The sequence below is a fragment of the Rhinopithecus roxellana genome, chromosome 14 (genome assembly GCF_007565055.1).
Source record: "Rhinopithecus roxellana isolate Shanxi Qingling chromosome 14, ASM756505v1, whole genome shotgun sequence".
NCBI classification, from domain to species: domain Eukaryota; kingdom Metazoa; phylum Chordata; class Mammalia; order Primates; family Cercopithecidae; genus Rhinopithecus; species Rhinopithecus roxellana.
Genome location: NC_044562.1, coordinates 56,990,802 through 57,008,253, shown reverse-complemented (window position 1 = coordinate 57,008,253; position 17,452 = coordinate 56,990,802). Strand labels below are relative to the sequence as shown.

The 17,452-nt window shown below is 51.3% G+C and overlaps 1 protein-coding gene across 4 annotated transcripts; it reads right to left on the bottom strand.

Moving 5' to 3' along the window:
• Positions 1-718: 718 nt before the first annotated feature.
• Positions 719-13,098, bottom strand: DTYMK (deoxythymidylate kinase). Of its 4 annotated transcripts, none has more exons than XM_010376985.2 (5): positions 12,790-13,098; positions 11,905-12,013; positions 6,063-6,153; positions 3,933-4,130; positions 719-1,204 (listed from the first exon to the last, which is right to left on the bottom strand). In XM_010376985.2, the coding sequence occupies exons 1-5, from the start codon at positions 12,980-12,982 to the stop codon at positions 1,094-1,096; spliced, it is 702 nt and encodes a 233-aa protein (XP_010375287.1). In that variant the 5' UTR covers positions 12,983-13,098; the 3' UTR covers positions 719-1,093. The 4 variants fall into 4 exon arrangements, with proteins under 4 accessions (XP_010375287.1, XP_010375289.1, XP_010375288.1 ...); XM_010376987.2 differs by having other exon boundaries at positions 3,933-4,058; positions 12,790-13,037; XM_010376986.2 differs by having other exon boundaries at positions 6,027-6,153; positions 12,790-12,941.
• Between the last annotated feature and the right edge of the window lie 4,354 nt (positions 13,099-17,452).

Here is a 17,452-nt window from a genome sequence, read left to right as displayed (position 1 = left end):
CTGAGACCCACAGCTGCTGCCCCCACAGATGGGGGAACCCTGCCTGCCTTCCACTCCAGCACACTGTATGCTGCTCTCTACCCAGAAAGTGCTCTGTGGGACAGATTCTACCAGGAGTGTCAAATCATTCCTTCTAAGTGTCACTTAAAAGGGAATGCAATGGGCCAGGCACGGTGGCTCACGCCTGTACTCCCAGCACTTTGGGAGGCCGAGGCAGGTGGATCACTTGAGCCCAGGAGTTTGAGACGAGCCTGGCTGGCAACACAGCAAAATCCTGTCTACAAAAAATTAGCCAGGCACGGTGAAGGCCTGTAGGCCTACCTACTCAGGAGGCTGACGTGGGAGGATCTCCTGAGCCCAGGAGGTCTGCAGAACGCTGCAGTGAGCCACGATCGTGCCACTGCACTCCAGCCTGGGCGACAGTGAGACCCTGTTTCCAAAAAAATAAAAAGGGATAGGATGGAAAGTTAAGCTCCAGGGTTGCAATGAAAATAGCAGAGTTAACTTCGGTGAGTTCAGGATGTAAGCTGTGATGACACTCGGATGTAGCCTGGCTGGAGCCCAGGGCATGGCTGCAACTGTTCAGACCCACAGTGGGACTCCCTCAACTAGGCAGGAACTAAGGTCCAGAAAGGCCCTACTGGGCCCAATGAAGGCGCTTCTCTCCCATTCAAAGCCAGCTCCATCCTCAGTCTAAGAAAAGTGAAGCGTTCCACAAAATTTTCAGGTTAATTTTTAGTAGTATCTAGAAGACATTTAGGAGAATTCCAACTGATTACCATTTACAGTGATCACAATGAAACTACTCAAGAGTTAACACTGAACTTCAGTAAGAAAATACAACAGAGTACCATCAGGACACTGATGGCAGGGAGAGGGCAGGAGACTGCTCCATCGCTCCGCTCATGTCTACACTGCCAAGGTCCCCACCACACCCCCGCCCGGGGCAGAAGAGGCAGCCTGCAGTTCTCTGCTGCCGTGAAAGAGCTCCTGAAGTCGTGGGATCTGGATACCGCTGGAGATGGGGCCTTCCGCAGGTCTCCCACCTCTCGAGGGACTACAGGGAGAGGCGTCTCCAGTGGGCAGCCTCGGGTCACTTCCACAGCTCCCCCAGCGGCTTCTCTGTGGCAGTGCGGATGGCGTCCTCAGAGAGCACACGGATGTCCTCGTGGACAGCTTCAATGCTTTTGGAAGCATCCACCATCTGTTCCCACCGGGGTTTCAGGAGAAAGAGAGGCCACGTTCCAGGCTGGGCGTGGGAGCCCACACCTGTAATCCCAGCACTTTGGGAGGCCCACGAGGGAGGACTGCTTGTACCCAGGAGTTCAAGACCAGCCTGGGCTACACAGGGACATCCAACCTCTGCAAAAAAATTGGCACCACTGTACTCCAGCCTGGGTGACGCAGTAAGACCCTGTCTCAAAACACCACCATGTTTCATACTGTCCTCTGTGCTCATGCGGATTTCACACAGGCCAGGCTCTGGAAGGCCAACCTGAACCTCCTGGCAGTGTGGTGACCTCTGGGATACCCCACACCTCTCTGAACCTCAACCTTGACAATGCCCATGGTACAGAGCCACCTGGCATTTCTTATTTATTTATTTATTATTTTTTTTGAGACGGAGTCTTGCTCTGTCACCCAGGCTGGAGTGCAGTGGCCGGATCTCAGCTCACTGCAAGCTCCGCCTCCCAGGTTTACGCCATTCTCCTGCCTCAGCCTCCCGAGTAGCTGGGACTACAGGCGCCCGCCACCTCGCCTGGCTAGCTTTTTGTATTTTTTAGTAGAGACGGGGTTTCACCATGTTAGCCAGGATGGTCTCGATCTCCTGACCTCGTGATCCGCCCGTCTCGGCCTCCCAAAGTGCTGGGATTACAGGCCACCCGGCATTTCTGCCACAGCCCTAATGCAGGAGAAACATGACGTGCCAACTGCCCACTCCTGCTCTCAGCCAACCTGAGCCTCCTTGTGACCCTAACCCCGATGAGTGCCCACTTGCAGGAGTGAGGCACAGCCCTCAGCACAGCCAGGCCCACCCAGCCCACCAGGTCAAGGCGACTGTCCCTCCAGCTCGCAAGCAGCGAGTGGAAAGCACAGAGGGCAGACCCTGCCCTGCCCACGCTCCTGGGCACTGCCTGGAACGCAAGGAAGTTCCACAGCAGAAGCCAGACAGGACCAATGCAGACAATGACAGGACCAATGCAGACAGGACGGGCCTGACCCGTCCTTGAGGCTAAGATGAATTTGGTCCTAACAACTGTGTCGTACAATGGCGTGAATGGTGCGAGGAACGTGGGGAGGGCACGAGCACGCAGGACAGCCTTGTCTCCACCAGAAGGAAGGCAGTGAGAGGAACTCGGAAGCGCTGGTGTTGCAGCAGCATCCCGGGCTCTGCTGTCAGGCGGCGCAGGACCCTTCTCAAGCTTTTGGGACAGCAAATTCTAGAAAATCTGCCAGAGGCGTAGAAGGCACTCGGAAGAATCTAACCATTTCATGAGGTGTGACTGTGATGGAAGGAGAGTGACTCCTTACACAAAAGCCACCTTCCCAGATGCCACTCACTGGCCACCGTGCAGCCACACAGCTGTCGCCCAGAACCACCCAACATGAGCCTCTCCGGGCAGCTGACTGCCAGAGGGAATGCCGCACTGCCAGAAAGGGTGCTGCTATCCCGCCTGTGTTCTGGGAAACGAAAAGCTGTGACCAGCATCATCTGCAGGCACAGCCGGTCAGGCTGGGGCAGGCCCTCGAGCACTGCTGTGTGGAGCTCAAGGGACAGAAGCTCTGTGGGCCGTGGCCACGACAGTGCTGGCACGTGGCTGCTGTCTGGAAAGAGGCCATGTGGGCAGTGGTGGGCACGGGCGACTGGAGTCTGGGGGAGAGGTGGGAGCTGCAGTTGGGAGGAGCAGAGGCGGCTAGCCTGCGTGTCCACTGGGAGGGGAGAGTCCAGCGTCCTGGGAGTAGACAGAGTAGAGCCAGACCTGGGACTGCTGAGACTGAAGGAGGCCGGACTGAAGGGAAAGCCAGCACACGGCACCCTCCTGAACTCAGCCAGGTGCAGCTGCAGGACCCATGCCCAGCGAGAGGCCCGCACCAGAGGGCACAGCTGCAGGGCCCACGCCCAGCGAGAGGCCCGCACCAGAGGGCACAGTGGCTGCAGGGCCCACGCCCAGCGAGACGCCCGCACCAGAGGGCACGGTGGCTGCAGGGCCCACGCCCAGCGAGAGGCCCGCACCAGAGGGCACGGTGGCTGCAGGGCCCACGCCCAGCGAGAGGCCCGCACCAGAGGGCATGGTGGCTGCAGGGCCCACGCCCAGCGAGAGGCCCGCACCAGAGGACACAGTGGCAGGAACAGCCTGGCGCTCATGTCTGAAGAGGGGCTGAGGCTGTAGAGGATTGCGCAGACTCTCACCTGACCCACCAGACAAAGCGCCAAATGTCAACATTTAGCAAAACTCACCGGATTAGAATTTGTCGGGTGCAGTGGCTCACGCCTATAAACCCAACACTTTGGGAGGCCGAGGTGTACAGATCGCCTGAGGTCAGGAGTTGGAGACCAGCCTGACCAACATGGAGAAACCCTGTCTCTACAAAAATGCAAAAAAAGTTAGCCAGGTGTGATGACAGGTGCCTGTAATCCCAGCTACTCGGGAGGCTGAGGCAGGAGAATCACTTGAACCCAGGAAGTGGAGGTTGCAGTGAGCCGAGATGGCGCCACTGCACTCCAGCTTGGGCGACAGGGCAAGACTCTGTCTAAAAAAAAAGAATTTGCTGGCACTGAGAACCCCTGAACGACTACTCCCGGGGCTCCGCATCTGGGAAGACCAGACAGAACGGCAGCAGCTCTGCTGGTGCGCCTGCGCCAGTCACCACAGGGTGTAATCCTGAGCCACTTCTCGACGGTTCCTCCTGTGCAGTTCTGGGATTCTCACCTTCCAGTTCAAAGTCGTGTCTCTCATGAGCTGGTAGAAACACCGGAGGGCCCGCTCCTGGAAAGCCCTGTTCTCGTAGCGCTCATGGCCAAACGCTCCCCGCTTGGCAGCATCTGCCAACTGTAACTGGAGGAACAGGACCAGGTCGGGTTTGGGAAGGCCCACGTCTGGCTGTTTACACCAATCTAGGGAAAAGTTCTGCCAACAAAGAACCCGACAGTTAAAGCTTAGTGTGGTCTAGGTTTTTGTTTCAAAAGTCATAAAAACGGGAAAAAATGAGGGGACATTTGGTGAGGCACCAAGACGTGAGACTGTTTATACGGTGGCTCGTGTTTAATTTTTAAAACCTCAAACGTGTTGCTTTCTCCAATGTCACCTTCTCGTTTTTCCTTTGTAAACAGAGAAGTGGACAGAAAAGTAGGCAGGTAGAATGGCTCCCGGTCCCCGCCACCCACAGCCCAGGCCCCACGGAGGCCATCCCAGCACAGCTACAGGCCTGGTGGCCAGGAGGAAACAGTCTATGTACACAGCCCCTGGAGACCCCCGGCCTAGGACGCCTACAGCAAAGAGCAGCTGGGTCCGGACACAGGCACGGGGTCGTTGGCAGTGTCCTTTCTGCCACACACAGGCGAGGGTCTCATACCCCATGGAAGAGCAGGAAGGAGACAGAAACTCCTAGAGCCTACTATGTGCCAGCCCTGCGCCAGCCCAGCCTCCCCCACTGGCCCTCCTTGCCAGGGCTGTGCAAACACCCCCTGTCCCTCCCTTACTCATCCCATCTCCCTCCAAACGCTGTCCTGTTTCTGGAGGAAAGGTGGGACTGGAAAGGCTGTGACTCCAGGTCACACATCACACAACAGCACCATGAGCTGAGGGAAGGCAGTCCACCAGCACCTCCCACAGGGCCTGCGGCTCTGTCAGTTGATCCGCACAGCAGGAAGAAGCAAAGGAATCAGGAGTCTTGTTCTCCTTATTATACAACTTAATACTTTAGAGGGGAAGGACTCAAGCTAACACATGAGAAATGGCAGAATTAAAAAGTGAGGGCGTGGCCAGGCACGGTGGCTCACGCCTGTAATCCCAGCACTTTGGGAGGCTGAGGCGGGCAGATCACAAGGTCAGGAGATCAAGACCATCCTGGCTAACACGGTGAAACCCCGTCTCTACTAAAAATACAAAAAGTTAGCCAGGCGTGGTGGCGGGTGCCTGTAGTCCCAGCTATTCGGGAGGCTGAGACAGGAGCCGAGATCGCACCACTCGTACTGCACTCCAGCCCTGGTGACAGAGCGAGACTACATCTAAAAACAAAATAAAAATACAAAGTGAGGGCGGTTATCATGAAAAATAACCACATTATCTTTCTTTTTACTGTCTCTTTAAGGGACAGAGCTGGGCGCAGTGGCTCACAGCTGTAATCCCAGCACTTTGGGGGGCTGAGGCAGGAGGATGACTTGGGCCCAAGAGTTGAAGGTTACAGCAAGCTTTGATTGTTCCACTGCACTCCAGCCTGGGCAACAGAGGGAGACCCCCTCTTGCAAAAAAAGGGGAAAGAAAAGTACTACAAATGAACCATCTTTGAAAATGCATCTTAGGCGCTGGGCGCAGTGGCTCACGCCTGTCATCCAGCACTTCGGGAGGCCGAGATGAGTGGATCACTTGAGGTCAGGAGTTTGAGATCAGCCTGGCCAACATGGGAAAACCCCGACTCTACTAAAAATACAAAAATTAGCTGGGCACGGTGGCGTGTGCCTATAATCCCAGATACTCAGGAGACTGAGGCAGGATCATCGCTTGAACCCAGGAGGCAGAGGTTGCAATGAGCTGAGATCACACCACTGCACCCAGCCTGGGTGACAGAATGAAACTCTGTCTCAAAAAAAAAAGAAAAGCATGTGGAAAATATAATCCAAATCACAACTGTGGTTCTGTCTGTGAAACAATCTCTAGCTACATAAATGTTTGCTCTTCTTATTGATAAAACCCAATTAATCTAGCAAAGAGATGAAAGGAATGTTAAGAATCACAAAACTCTGCGGAGTAATCTGAGGCACGTCACTCGTACTCGCATTCAAGCGCAGTCCTGGGTCCACGCACCTGTGCTCGCCCGACAGGAGGCCAAGTGGCACTCACCTCCTTGGCACCGGTGAAGGCCACACCAGAAAATGCATATCTGTCCACGATGAGAGTCACACCCTGGCTCAACTTTTCCTTAATTAAGGGCCTGAAAAACAGAGGATGCTCCTGAGCCCTGGTTCTGGTTTCATAGGCCTTGAACTGTCAAGCTTAAATTATCCCAACAGGCCGTGCGTGGTGGCTTACGCCTATAATCCCAGCACTTTGGGAGGCTGAGGCGGGCGGATCACGAGGTCAGGAGATTGAGACCATCCTGGCTAACACGGTGAAACCCCATCTCTACGAAAAATACAAAAAATTAGCCGGGCATAGTGGCAGGCACCTGTAATCCCAGCTACTCGGGAGGCTGAGGCAGGAGAACTGCTTGAACCCAGAAGGTGGAGGTTGCAGTGAGCTGAGATCACACCACTGCATTCCAGCCTGGGTGACAGAGCATCTCGAGACTCCATCTCAAAAAAAAAAAAAAAAAAAAAAATTTATCCCAACAATACAACTCAGAAATCTCATACGACAACAGGTACAGCACAGTGATTTGTAACCTTATTTTTAATGCAAAAAGGTCTGGATCTTCTCTAGAAGATGCCATTCCCACACCTCCAGCAAAACCCAACATGGAAAAGATAACCTCACTAAATAGTAACAAACACAACTGGTAAAGTTCAATGTTCCAGAAACATTGCAAGGGAAAGAGGAAGCATTGTCAGCCGTCTGGGCAGAAAGGCCAGCACTACCCTATCGAGGAAGAGGAAAGCACAGGCAAAGAAGCGAGCAGAGGATGGTGGCGGGAAGTGTAGGTACAGCCAGCAGGTGACTCGTCCATGCTTATGACCCCTAACCTGGACTGCAAGGATGTTCTCTACCAAATACAAGTCCACCATCATCCCTACAGCCACCAAGATCACGGATGTACAAAGACACGGGGCCCGACACTAGTGAGAAGCACTGCTCAAGACAGAGAAAGAAAAGTCTGATTCAATCGACTCAGCCAGTCTCACTGGGGCCTTCAAATCACAGGGGCACCCACATAAGGAGTCAACTGGCCTCTGACAAAGCAGCAGAGGGATGCAATGGCGTAAAGGCAATTTCCTCAACAAACGCTGCTGGAACAACTGGACATCCTCATGAAACAGCATAAATTAGAGCAGACCGTATACCCTCCACAAACATAAATTCAAAATGAATCACAGGCCGGGCGCAGTGGGTCATGCCTGTAATCCCAGCTCTCAAGGAGGCAGAGGCGGGAGGATAGCTTGAGCCCAGGAGCTCAACACCTGCCTGGGCAATATAGTGAGACACTGTTCTCCACAAAAAGGGGGGAAAAAAAAAGACAAAATGAGTCACAGACCCAAATGTTAAATGCAAAACTATGTAACTCCTAGACAATAACATAGGAGAAAACTTAGATCACCTGGGGTTTGGCAGACTGTTTAGATACAACACCAAAGGCACAACCCATGAGAGAGTTGATTAAGATGGACCTTTCTGCTTTGTGAGAGACACAGTCAAGAGAAGGAACGGACAGCCAGGCGTGGTGGCTCATGCCTGTGAGCCCAGCACTTTTGGAAGTCATTTGGCGGGATGGGTCCCTTGGGGCCAGGTGTTTGAGACCAGCCTGAGCAACAACAGTGAGACCCCCATCTCTACAAAAAATGGAAACGTCAGCCAGGGACAGTGGCAGGCACCTGTAGTCCTAGCTACTCCAGAGGCTGAGGCAGGAGGATCACTGGAACCCAGGAGTTTAAGGCTACAGTAAGCTGTGATCATGCCACAACATTCCAGCCTGGGCAACAGAGCAAGACATTTCTCTTAAAAAAAAAAATAAATAAATAAGGCTGGGCAGGGTGGCTCATGCCTCTGATCACAGCACTTTGGGAAACAAGACAGGAGGATTGCTTGGGTCCAGGAGTTCAAGACCAGCCTGGGCAACAATGGTGAGACTCCATCGCTACAAAAAAATTTTACCAACATTAGCCAGGTGCGTTAACATGCCTGTAGTTGCAGCTACCTGGGAGGCTGAGGTGGGAAGATCACTTGAGGTCGAGGCTGCAGTAAGCTGTGATTGTGCACTGCACTCAGCCTGCATGACAAAGAGAGACCCTGTCTAAAAAAAGAAGAGAGAGAAAAAGGAAAAGACAAACCACAGCCTAGGAGAAAGTATGTATAAAAGACACATTTTATAAAGGACTGGTATCTCAAGCATACACAGAATTCTTAAAACTCAACAATAAGAAAACAGCCAACTCCCCTAAAAAGTAGGTCAAGGCTGGGCGTCATGGCTCATGCCTATATTCCCAACACTTCGGGAGGCGGAGGCAGGTTCATCACTTGAGCCCAGAAATTTGAGACCAACCTGGACAACATGGTGAAACCACATCTCCTCAAAAAATACAAAATTGGCCGGGCACGGTGGCTCACGCCTGTAATCCAGGCAGTTTGGGAGGCTGAGGTGGGTGGATCACCTGAGGTCAGGAGTTCAACACCAGCCTGGCCAACATGGTGAAACCTCATCACTAATTAAAAAATAGAAAAATTAGCCAGGCATGGTAGTAGGTGCCTGTAATCCCAACTACTGGGGAGGCTGAGGAAGGAGAATTGCTTGAACCTGGGAGGCGTAGGTTGCAGTGAGCCAAGATCACCCCACTGCACTCCAGCCTGGGCAACGAAAAAGAAACTCTGTCTCAAGAGAAAAAAAAAAAAAAAAATACAAAACGTAGCATGGTGGCATGCACCTGTAGTCCCAGCTACTTAGGAGGCTAAGGCAGGAGGATTGCTTGAGCCTGGGAGGTAGAGGCTGCAGTGAGCCAAGACTGTGCCACTGTACTCCAGCCTGGTTGAGACCCTGTCCCAAAAAAAAGAGTGGGCCAAAGCACTTAACAGATACCTCATGAAACCAGATATACAGATGGCAAACAAGTGTATGAAAAGATGCTCCACATCATATGTCAACAGGGAAATGCAAACTAGAACAATGAGATACCACACACCTCTATCAGAATGGCAACCATCCAAACACTGACACCACCAAATGCTGGTGAGGATCTGGAGCAGTAGGAACCCTCGTTCACTGCTGGGGAGAATGCAAAATGCTGCAGCCACTCTGGAAGACAGTTTAGCACAAGCTTGTCCAACCCGAGGCCCACAGGCTGCATGCGGCCCAACACAAATCCGTAAGCTTTCTTAAAACATTATGAGATTTTTTTCTTTAAGCTCATCAGCAATTGTTAGTGTATTTTATGCGTGGCCCAAGATAGTTCTTCCACTGTGGCCCAGCGAAGTCAAATGACTGGACACTCATGGTTTAGTAGTTTTTTACAAAAATAACAGTCTTACCACATATTAAAGCAATGGTGTTCCCTGGCATTTACCCAAAAGAAGTGAAAGCTTATGACCACACAGAACCCTGCATGAGGATGTTTATAATGGTTTTATAACTGCCAAAACTTGGAAGCAACAAAGATGTCCTTTAGTAGGGGAATGAACTATGGTACATCCAAACAATGGACTATTAATTAGGGAAAAAAAGACATGAACTATTGGTCGGGCGTGGTGGCTCACACCTGTAACTCCAGCACTGTGGGAGGCCCAGGTGGGAAGATCACTTGAGGTCAGGAGTTCAAGACCAGTCTGGCCAACATGGTGAAACCCTATCTCTACTAAAACATACAACTTAGCTGTGCATGGTCGTATGCGCCTATAATCCCAGCTACTCAGGCGGCTGAGGCAGGAGAATTGCTCGAATCTGGGAGGCGGAGGTTGCAGTGAGCCGAGACTGCACCACTGTATTCCAACCTGAGCAACACAGTGAGACTCTTGTCTCAAAAAAAAAAAAAAAAAAAAGGCCGGGTGCGGTGGCTCAAGCCTGTAATCCCAGCACTTTGGGAGGCCGAGGCGGGCGGATCACGAGGTCAGGAGATCGAGACCATCTTGGCTAACACGGTGAAACCCCGTCTCTACTAAAAATACAAAAAATTAGCCAGGCGCGGTGGCGGGCGCCTGTAGTCCCAGCTACTCGGGAGGCTGAGGTGGGAGAATGTCATGAACCCGGGAGGCGGAGCTTGCAGTGAGCCGAGATCGTGCCACTGCACTCCAGCCTGGGCGACACAGCCAGACTCCGTCTCAAAAAAAAAAAAAAAGAAAGAAATACACTGTCAAGCCATGGTTAGACATAGAGGAAACTTAAATTTATCTATTAGGGAAACAAGTAACCTGTAGCAGAACAGATGGACAAAAGAGATGTAGCCCATGTAGCCCTGGGTACCTGGGATAAGACTATCATCTAAAAAGTAAAATCAGGATTATTCTTCTTTTTAAATTGGGCATAGATATACGTGTTTCATCACTTTTCTACAAAGCCACAAAAAGCAAAATCAGAAGAACAATTGCCTCCATAAAATCTAGACGTGTTCAAAAGATTATAAAAATGGTCTCATTTTCATTTAAGACTTGGAGTGGGGATAGCCTTTCCAAGCAAGACACAAAGCTAAGCCAGAGGAAAATAATGCAGCGTTTCATGTAACACGGATGAGGAGGAACCACTGAAAGTTCACTAGCCGGGAACAGGCTAAATGTACCGTGGAACAACTTTTCTAGAGAACATGCTACAACAAATAATGAGAAGGGCAGAGTTTGGGGATCTGTAAGTGCAGAAATCTGTAAGGCAGAGTTAGAAAGAAAGTTGCCAAATAATTTGTATGGTATGACCTCATTTATGTTAAAAAACAAAATTCTAACTATAGTAGTTTCTACATATGTATATAAACATAAAAACATCTGAAAGAACACACATGAATATTAAGTGCTGAATGAAGAGGAAACCTACTACGATGATGTAAAACAAAAAAGGTGGCAGGAGAGTTCATATAAACTATAACCTTCAGTTTCTAATGTATCCGTACCGGTTATCAATTTTAACAAAGGTAACATAATACAGCACATAAATAATAGGGAAGGGGGAAGGCAGGGGTAGTATGTAGGGAGCACTCTACATACTCTACTTTTTGATCCATTTTTCTGTATACCTAAAGCTATCTTTAAAACATTAAGTCTATGAGGCCATGGGTTTGAGACCAGCCTGAGCGATATGGTGAGACCTTGACTCTACTTTAAAAAAAAAAATTAGCTGGGCTTGGCAGCATGCACACACCATCCAACCTACTCGGGATGCTGAGGTTTGAGGACTGCTTGAGCCTAGGAAGTTGAGGCTGCAGTGAGCCATGATTGTGTGCCACTGAACTCCAGCCTGGGCCACAGAGCAATACCTTGTCTTAAAAAAAAAAAAAAAAAGGGGGGCCAGGTGTGGTGGCTCACACCTGCTGTAATCCCAGAACTTTAGGAGGTCAAGGCAGGCAGATCACAAGGTCAAGAGAGACCATCCTGGCCAACACGGTGAAACCCTGTCTCTACTAAAAATACAAAAGTTAAATTAAAAAATAAAATAAATTAAAAATACAAAAATTAGCTGGCTGTGGTGGCACGCGCCTGTAGTCCCAGCTACTCGGGAGGCTGAGGCAGGAGAATCCCCTGAACCCGGGAGGCAGAGGTTGCAGTGAGCCGAGATCGCACCTCTGCCTGGTGACAGAGTGAAACTCCATCTAAAAAAATCCAAAAAACTTAAGTCTGTCAGTTACGGGGTGTGGGGAGCAGGAGGAAGAAACAGCATTCGTTAGTGCCCTTTGGGAACTAGGGGCTTCACCACCTCTGATCACAGGACTGCTAAATTAAAGAACCGGAGGCCCTAGCATGACTGTCATTGTCATTCAGAATCAAGTGCGGCATTCACTTTATCTCAGGAGGAACGAAAGTGGGCGGGGCAGAGGCAGCAATGTACAATGGTTTTTACACGTGTTCCCAGCGATTTGCAGAAAAAAGCAGGTGCACCGCGTGATCCTCCACGTCACTTTTCTTTTCCAAGTAGGAACTCAGAAGTTTGCCGATTTCCGTTGATCTTTCTAGAAAAAAAGAGAAACACACAAAATACAAGTGAGATCAGGCTACATGACAATATAGTTTGGGTTGAATTTCTCCTGGACTCAAGTCTCACTTTGAGTTTTACTTTACTAAATCTCTAGACAGGCTTGGCTCTTCTGCGGAAGTCAAAGGAATTTCTCTGAGAAAGAACAGCAATCTGCAGACAAGCTGGGATGAAAAATGCATTAGGAAAAAAGAACTCGGGAAGAAAGCGGAGACTTCAAAGAAAGCATTTATAAAATTTGTGGACTGGGTGGCCTAGGATTAAGGTCAATGCTTCACTTGAAAACTGTAAAATATATGCTATAAAACCCCTGAAAGCACGAACAGTCATCAAACAAAACACAACACCCGAAAAATCCACAAAAACAACACATGGACTACAAAAGAACTGGAGGAAACTTTTGGAGTCGAGACCACGGTTTCGCGCGGGTTTACACGTCACTCATCACCATACCCCGCACTTTAAGACACGCAGCGTGGGCCGGGCGCGGTGGCGCGCGCGCCTGTAGTCCCGGCTACCCGGGAGGCTGAGGCGGGAGGATCGCTTGAGCCCGGGAGGTCCAGGCTGCCGTGAGCCGAGATGGCGCCACTGCACTCCAGCCTGGGCGACACGGCGAGAGCCCATCTTTTAAAATAAAAACCGCGCAGTACACAGCACGTCGACCGCAGGCAACTAAGCTTAGGAGCAAAGAGTCCTTGGGAAGGCAGAGGCGCCGAAAGCCGCGGCGCAGCCCCACCCGCCGCGCGCACCCACCTGGGAACCGGAGCAGTTCGGCGCGGTGGCCCGCGGCGCACAGCGTTTCCACCAGCTTGCAGCTCTGCGTGCTCTTCCCCGCGCGGTCCATGCCCTCCAGCACTATGAGAGCCCCGCGCCGGGCCGCCATGACTGTCCACCGCCCGCCGCCTGCGTCTCCACGCCTCCTTCCGGAGCTCCCATTGGCCGGCATCAACAGCGCGCACCGTGATTGGCTCGTATTTCCCGGCCTCAGCCGGATTCGAAGGGATTGGTCGGGGCTGGGGCGAGGGCGACGCGCTGTGGGACCGACACCCGCGCCTGCGCCCTGGGCCGTGCCGTCAGGGGAGCAGCGTCCTGGGCTTCCGGGGCGGAAACTGGTGCCCCGTGTCCCGTGCGGGCCTCCGTCCTCGGGCTAGCAGAGCCTTTCGCTTCGGGAGAGTTGGTGACGTGGCGCGGGCTGGATGGCTGGAGACGCTGGGTCAGGGCGCGGACGAGGGGAGGGCAGGGTCGGAGGGGCTCCCGGGCGCTGCCCGGGCAGCATCGGCTCTCGTTGGCCCCTGGCTGCGCGCAGCGGGCCCGACTCTCACGGCCCTGCGGTGCCGGCTGCACGCGCGAGGTCTTCGGTCCCGCGGCGCGCGAGACGCACGAGCGAGATGCTTCCCGAAGCGCGGGGCTCAGTGCCCAGGCTCAGCCGGGGCGCCTCCAAAAGCTCACCTGGAGCCCACCCCGACTGCGTTCTGGAAACGCTGTGTTTGATAGCAGGGGCAGGATAGGGGGCTGTGTAGACACTCGCTGCCTGGCAATTGTAGTAAAACCATGGGATTGATAAATGTTCACCATTGTTCCTGAAGGGCAAAACTGCGGGGCTCTGAAAAGTCCGTGTGTGTGTTTTTGTTGTTGTTTTGTTGTTTTTTGTTGTTGTTTTGTTTGAGACGGAGTCTCGCTCTGCCGCCTAGGCTGGAGTGCAGTGGCGCGATCTCGGCTCACTGCAACCTCCGCCTCCCGAGTTCAAGCCATTCTCCTGCCTCCGCCTCCCGAGTAGCTGGGACCACAGGTGCCCGCCATCACGCCCGGCTAGTTTTGTGTATTTTTAGTAGAGGCGGGATTTCACCGTGTTAGCCAGGATGGTCTCGATCTCCTGACCTCGTGATCCTCCGCCTCGGCCTCCCAAAGTGCTGGGATTACAGGCGTGAGCCACCGCGCTCGGCTGAAAAGTCCGTTTTAAAAGATGATGTATACAAATTATAGCACGGAGAGAGAACGGGCAAGTTGTTTCCTCTTTCCATGCCTCCAACTCCTCTGAAATGTGAGTCATGATGATAATAGGAAAAACTGTCTCTGCTATAGAGGCGGAAAAAGTCCCGCGAAGTGTCCCTGGCATCTAGAAAGCGCTCAGTCATGTTTGCTGTTATCTTAGGGATATCAGGCTGCCTGGACATTTCTCAGATGAGACTTTTTGTTATTTTAGATACCTAAATTACTATCTTTATGTGCCAAATTGTCAGTTGTTAGCTAGACATCACTTTCTGCCTAGCAGAAGAAAAGGTAGGAACTGCATTTCCCAGAATCATCTGTGTAGCTCTGTATTACAGTCTGCCAGAGATAGGCACTCATACCTTTGGAGGCGATTATTCTTGGGAGGCACTCTCAGCCAGAAATATAGATGAAATTCAAGGCTGTTTTCTAATGAGCTTTTGAGAACCACCTGCCTCACTGATGTAGACCAAGAGATTGCTGGTAGCTTTCTAGTGTTGAGTTTGCATTGGCTTCGCCGTCAGCTCTTGAGATCGCCACCCACTTCAGTGCTTTGGGCTGAGGTCATTGGCAACAATTTCCCTGACTTTGCTCCCAGCCTTTGTGTAAGCCCGCGATTCCATTATCACTGCATACCTGGAGTAGCTTTGTGTTTTCCAGTAGCTGAACCCTGCCCAATTCAGTTTGGGGTTCCAGAAGGATGTGGGTTATATTATTATTACCAGTTATGCCCTTTTTTCCTTTTTAATTTACTTTTATTTTTATTTTTTTTGAGATGGAGTCCTGCTCTGTCACCCAGGCTGGAGTGCAGTGGTGCAATCTCGGCTTACTGCAACCTCCACCTGCCGGGTTCAAGCGATTCTCCTGCCTCAGCCTCCTGAGTAGCTGGGATTACAGGTGCCTGCCACCATCCGCCCGGGTAATTTTTGTATTTTTAATTTATTTTATTTTATTTTAATTTAATTTAATTTAATTTAATTTTTTTTTTTTTTTTGAGACAGAGTCTTGCTCTGTCGCCCAGGCTGGAGTGCAGTGGCTGGATCCCAGCTCACTGCAAGCTCCGCCTCCTGGGTTTACACCATTCTCCTGCCTCAGCCTCCTGAGTAGCTGGGACTACAGGCGCCCGCCACCTCGCCCGGCTAGTTTCTTGTATTTTTTTTAGTAGAGACAGAGTTTCACCATGTTCGCCAGGATGGTCTCGATCTCCTGACCTTGTGATCCGCCCATCTCGGCCTCCCAAAGTGCTGGGATTACAGGCTTGAGCCGCTTATTTTATTTTTTAATTTAATTTTTTTTTTTTTTTTTTGAAACGGAGTTTCTCTCTTGTGGCCCAGAATGGAGTGCAATGGCATGATCTCGGCTCACTGCAACCTCCGCCTCCCGGGTTCAACCTATTCTGCCTCAACCTCCCAAGTAGCTGAGATTATAGGCGCCTGCCACCACGCCCAGCTAATTTTTGTATTTTTAGTAGAGATGGGGTTTCATCATGTTTGCCAGGCTGGTCTCGAACTCCTGACCTCGGGTGATCCACCCACGTCAGCCTCCCTACGTATTGGGATTACAGATGTGAACCACCACACCTGGCCTACCGTTCCTTGACGTCAAGCTGAGCTGTGAGACTTCCAAATGGTAATGTAGAGTAGTCTGCTGTCATGTGCCCCGTTCAGGCAGAAGCTTTAAACGGTGTTCTGTGGTTTAGTCCCTCCCTTTCTGCCCCCAGCATGAACACAGCATGTGCACAGTGAGAGCTGATTTTTCACCCCAGATCCTGTAACAAAGGCACGTGAAGTACAGCCGTCAGCAAGAAGTAAGCCATTGTGATTTCGAGTCACTGAGACTTCGGGATCCTTTGTTACCACAGCACAACCTAGTGAACGCTTACAAGTACTAAGAATGGTACTTATTATTCTCTTACATAGATAATCAAAGTAATATCCTTTTTTCTGATTGATATCTCCTTATAAAATACCATCTTGTTGCCCTCCAAAGGATGAAGGGGATTGTAGTAAGGAAGACCACCTTCCCGGGGCTGGGCAAGGCTGCAGTACTGCCTCTCATCAGGTCCGGGAGGACTCAGCAGGCTGATGAGGAGGAACACAGGGCATCCGTGTTGGTGGATGTATGGCCTTCCTGGCTCCCCTGGGACGGGAGGAAGGTGAGGATGGAGGGAATCTGGCTGGCTGGGCCTTGTGTACTGGAGAGTGGAGGACCCTTTTGACTGCAGGGATTGCTGAAGCACATGAGCATCTTGAAGTGTGTTAATAAGATACAAGAAACGCTTTTGCCTATTCCAGCATGGTGTACCTCTCTTAGGATGCTTTTTAGCACAGGTAGCAGAATACCAGCCAGCCCACTGTGGCTCAGAGCATTAAGGTATTTAATCATCTGACATTACATGAAGTCCAGTGTTAGGCAGGAGCTCTGTGACTCAGGACATCAGGTTGGTCCACATCCTAGCAGTTCTCTTGGTGTTCCTGCGTGATCGATCACAGGATGACCGCCACACCCCGGCCTGCTGACCTCAGTCCTGGCATGGGCGTAGGAGGGTCTATGTGGCTGAGAATCCAGTGTCCTTCGTACTGCCACGCTGACAGCCTCAGCCTGATTTCCAGCACTGTGTCCTGGAGCAATGGGTGCGAGAGTCACTCCACAAGACCATGGAGGATCGATAGGCGAGTAGATCCACTTCATGGGTGAAATGTGGAATGCTGGGTCTGTGTAGTCAGAGATATAGGTGAAATGGAGTTGGCCACAGGCTGATAATTGCAGAAAGATGCAGGTGGACACATGGGTTAATTAGGTTCTCTGCTTGCTTGCTTTTTTTTTTTTCTTCTCCAGACAGAGCCTCAGTCTCTTACCCAGACTGGAGTCCAGTGGTGTAATCTCAGCTCGCTGCAACATCCATCTCCCAGGTTCAAATGAATATCCTGCCTCAGCCTCCCAAGTAGCTGGGATTACAGGCACCTGCCACAATCCCTGGCTAATTTTTTGTATTTTTAGTAGAGATGGGGTTTCACCATGTTGGTCAGGCTGGTCTTGAACTCCTGACCTCAGGTGATCCACCCACCTCGGCCTTCCAAAGTGCTGGGATTACAGGCGTGAGCCACCGCGCCCAGCCAGGTTCTCTGCTTTCTTGTGTTTGAGACTTTCCATTAAAAAAAAAGGACCTGGGCGTAGTCCCAGATTGCTGCCTGGGAAGGGCTGTCTTTTAGAGTTGCACATAGCAAAGAGAATGCTCTGGTACCTCTTCCTTTTCTCATGAGGGCACCAGCCCTATCAGATTAGGGTCACACCCTTATTGAAACCATCCCTGGCCAGACACAGTGGCTCACACCTACAATCCCAGCACTTTCGCAGGCTGAGGTAGGCAGATCACTTGAGCTTAGGAGTTTGAGACCACTCTGGGCAACATAGACTTATTATTTGT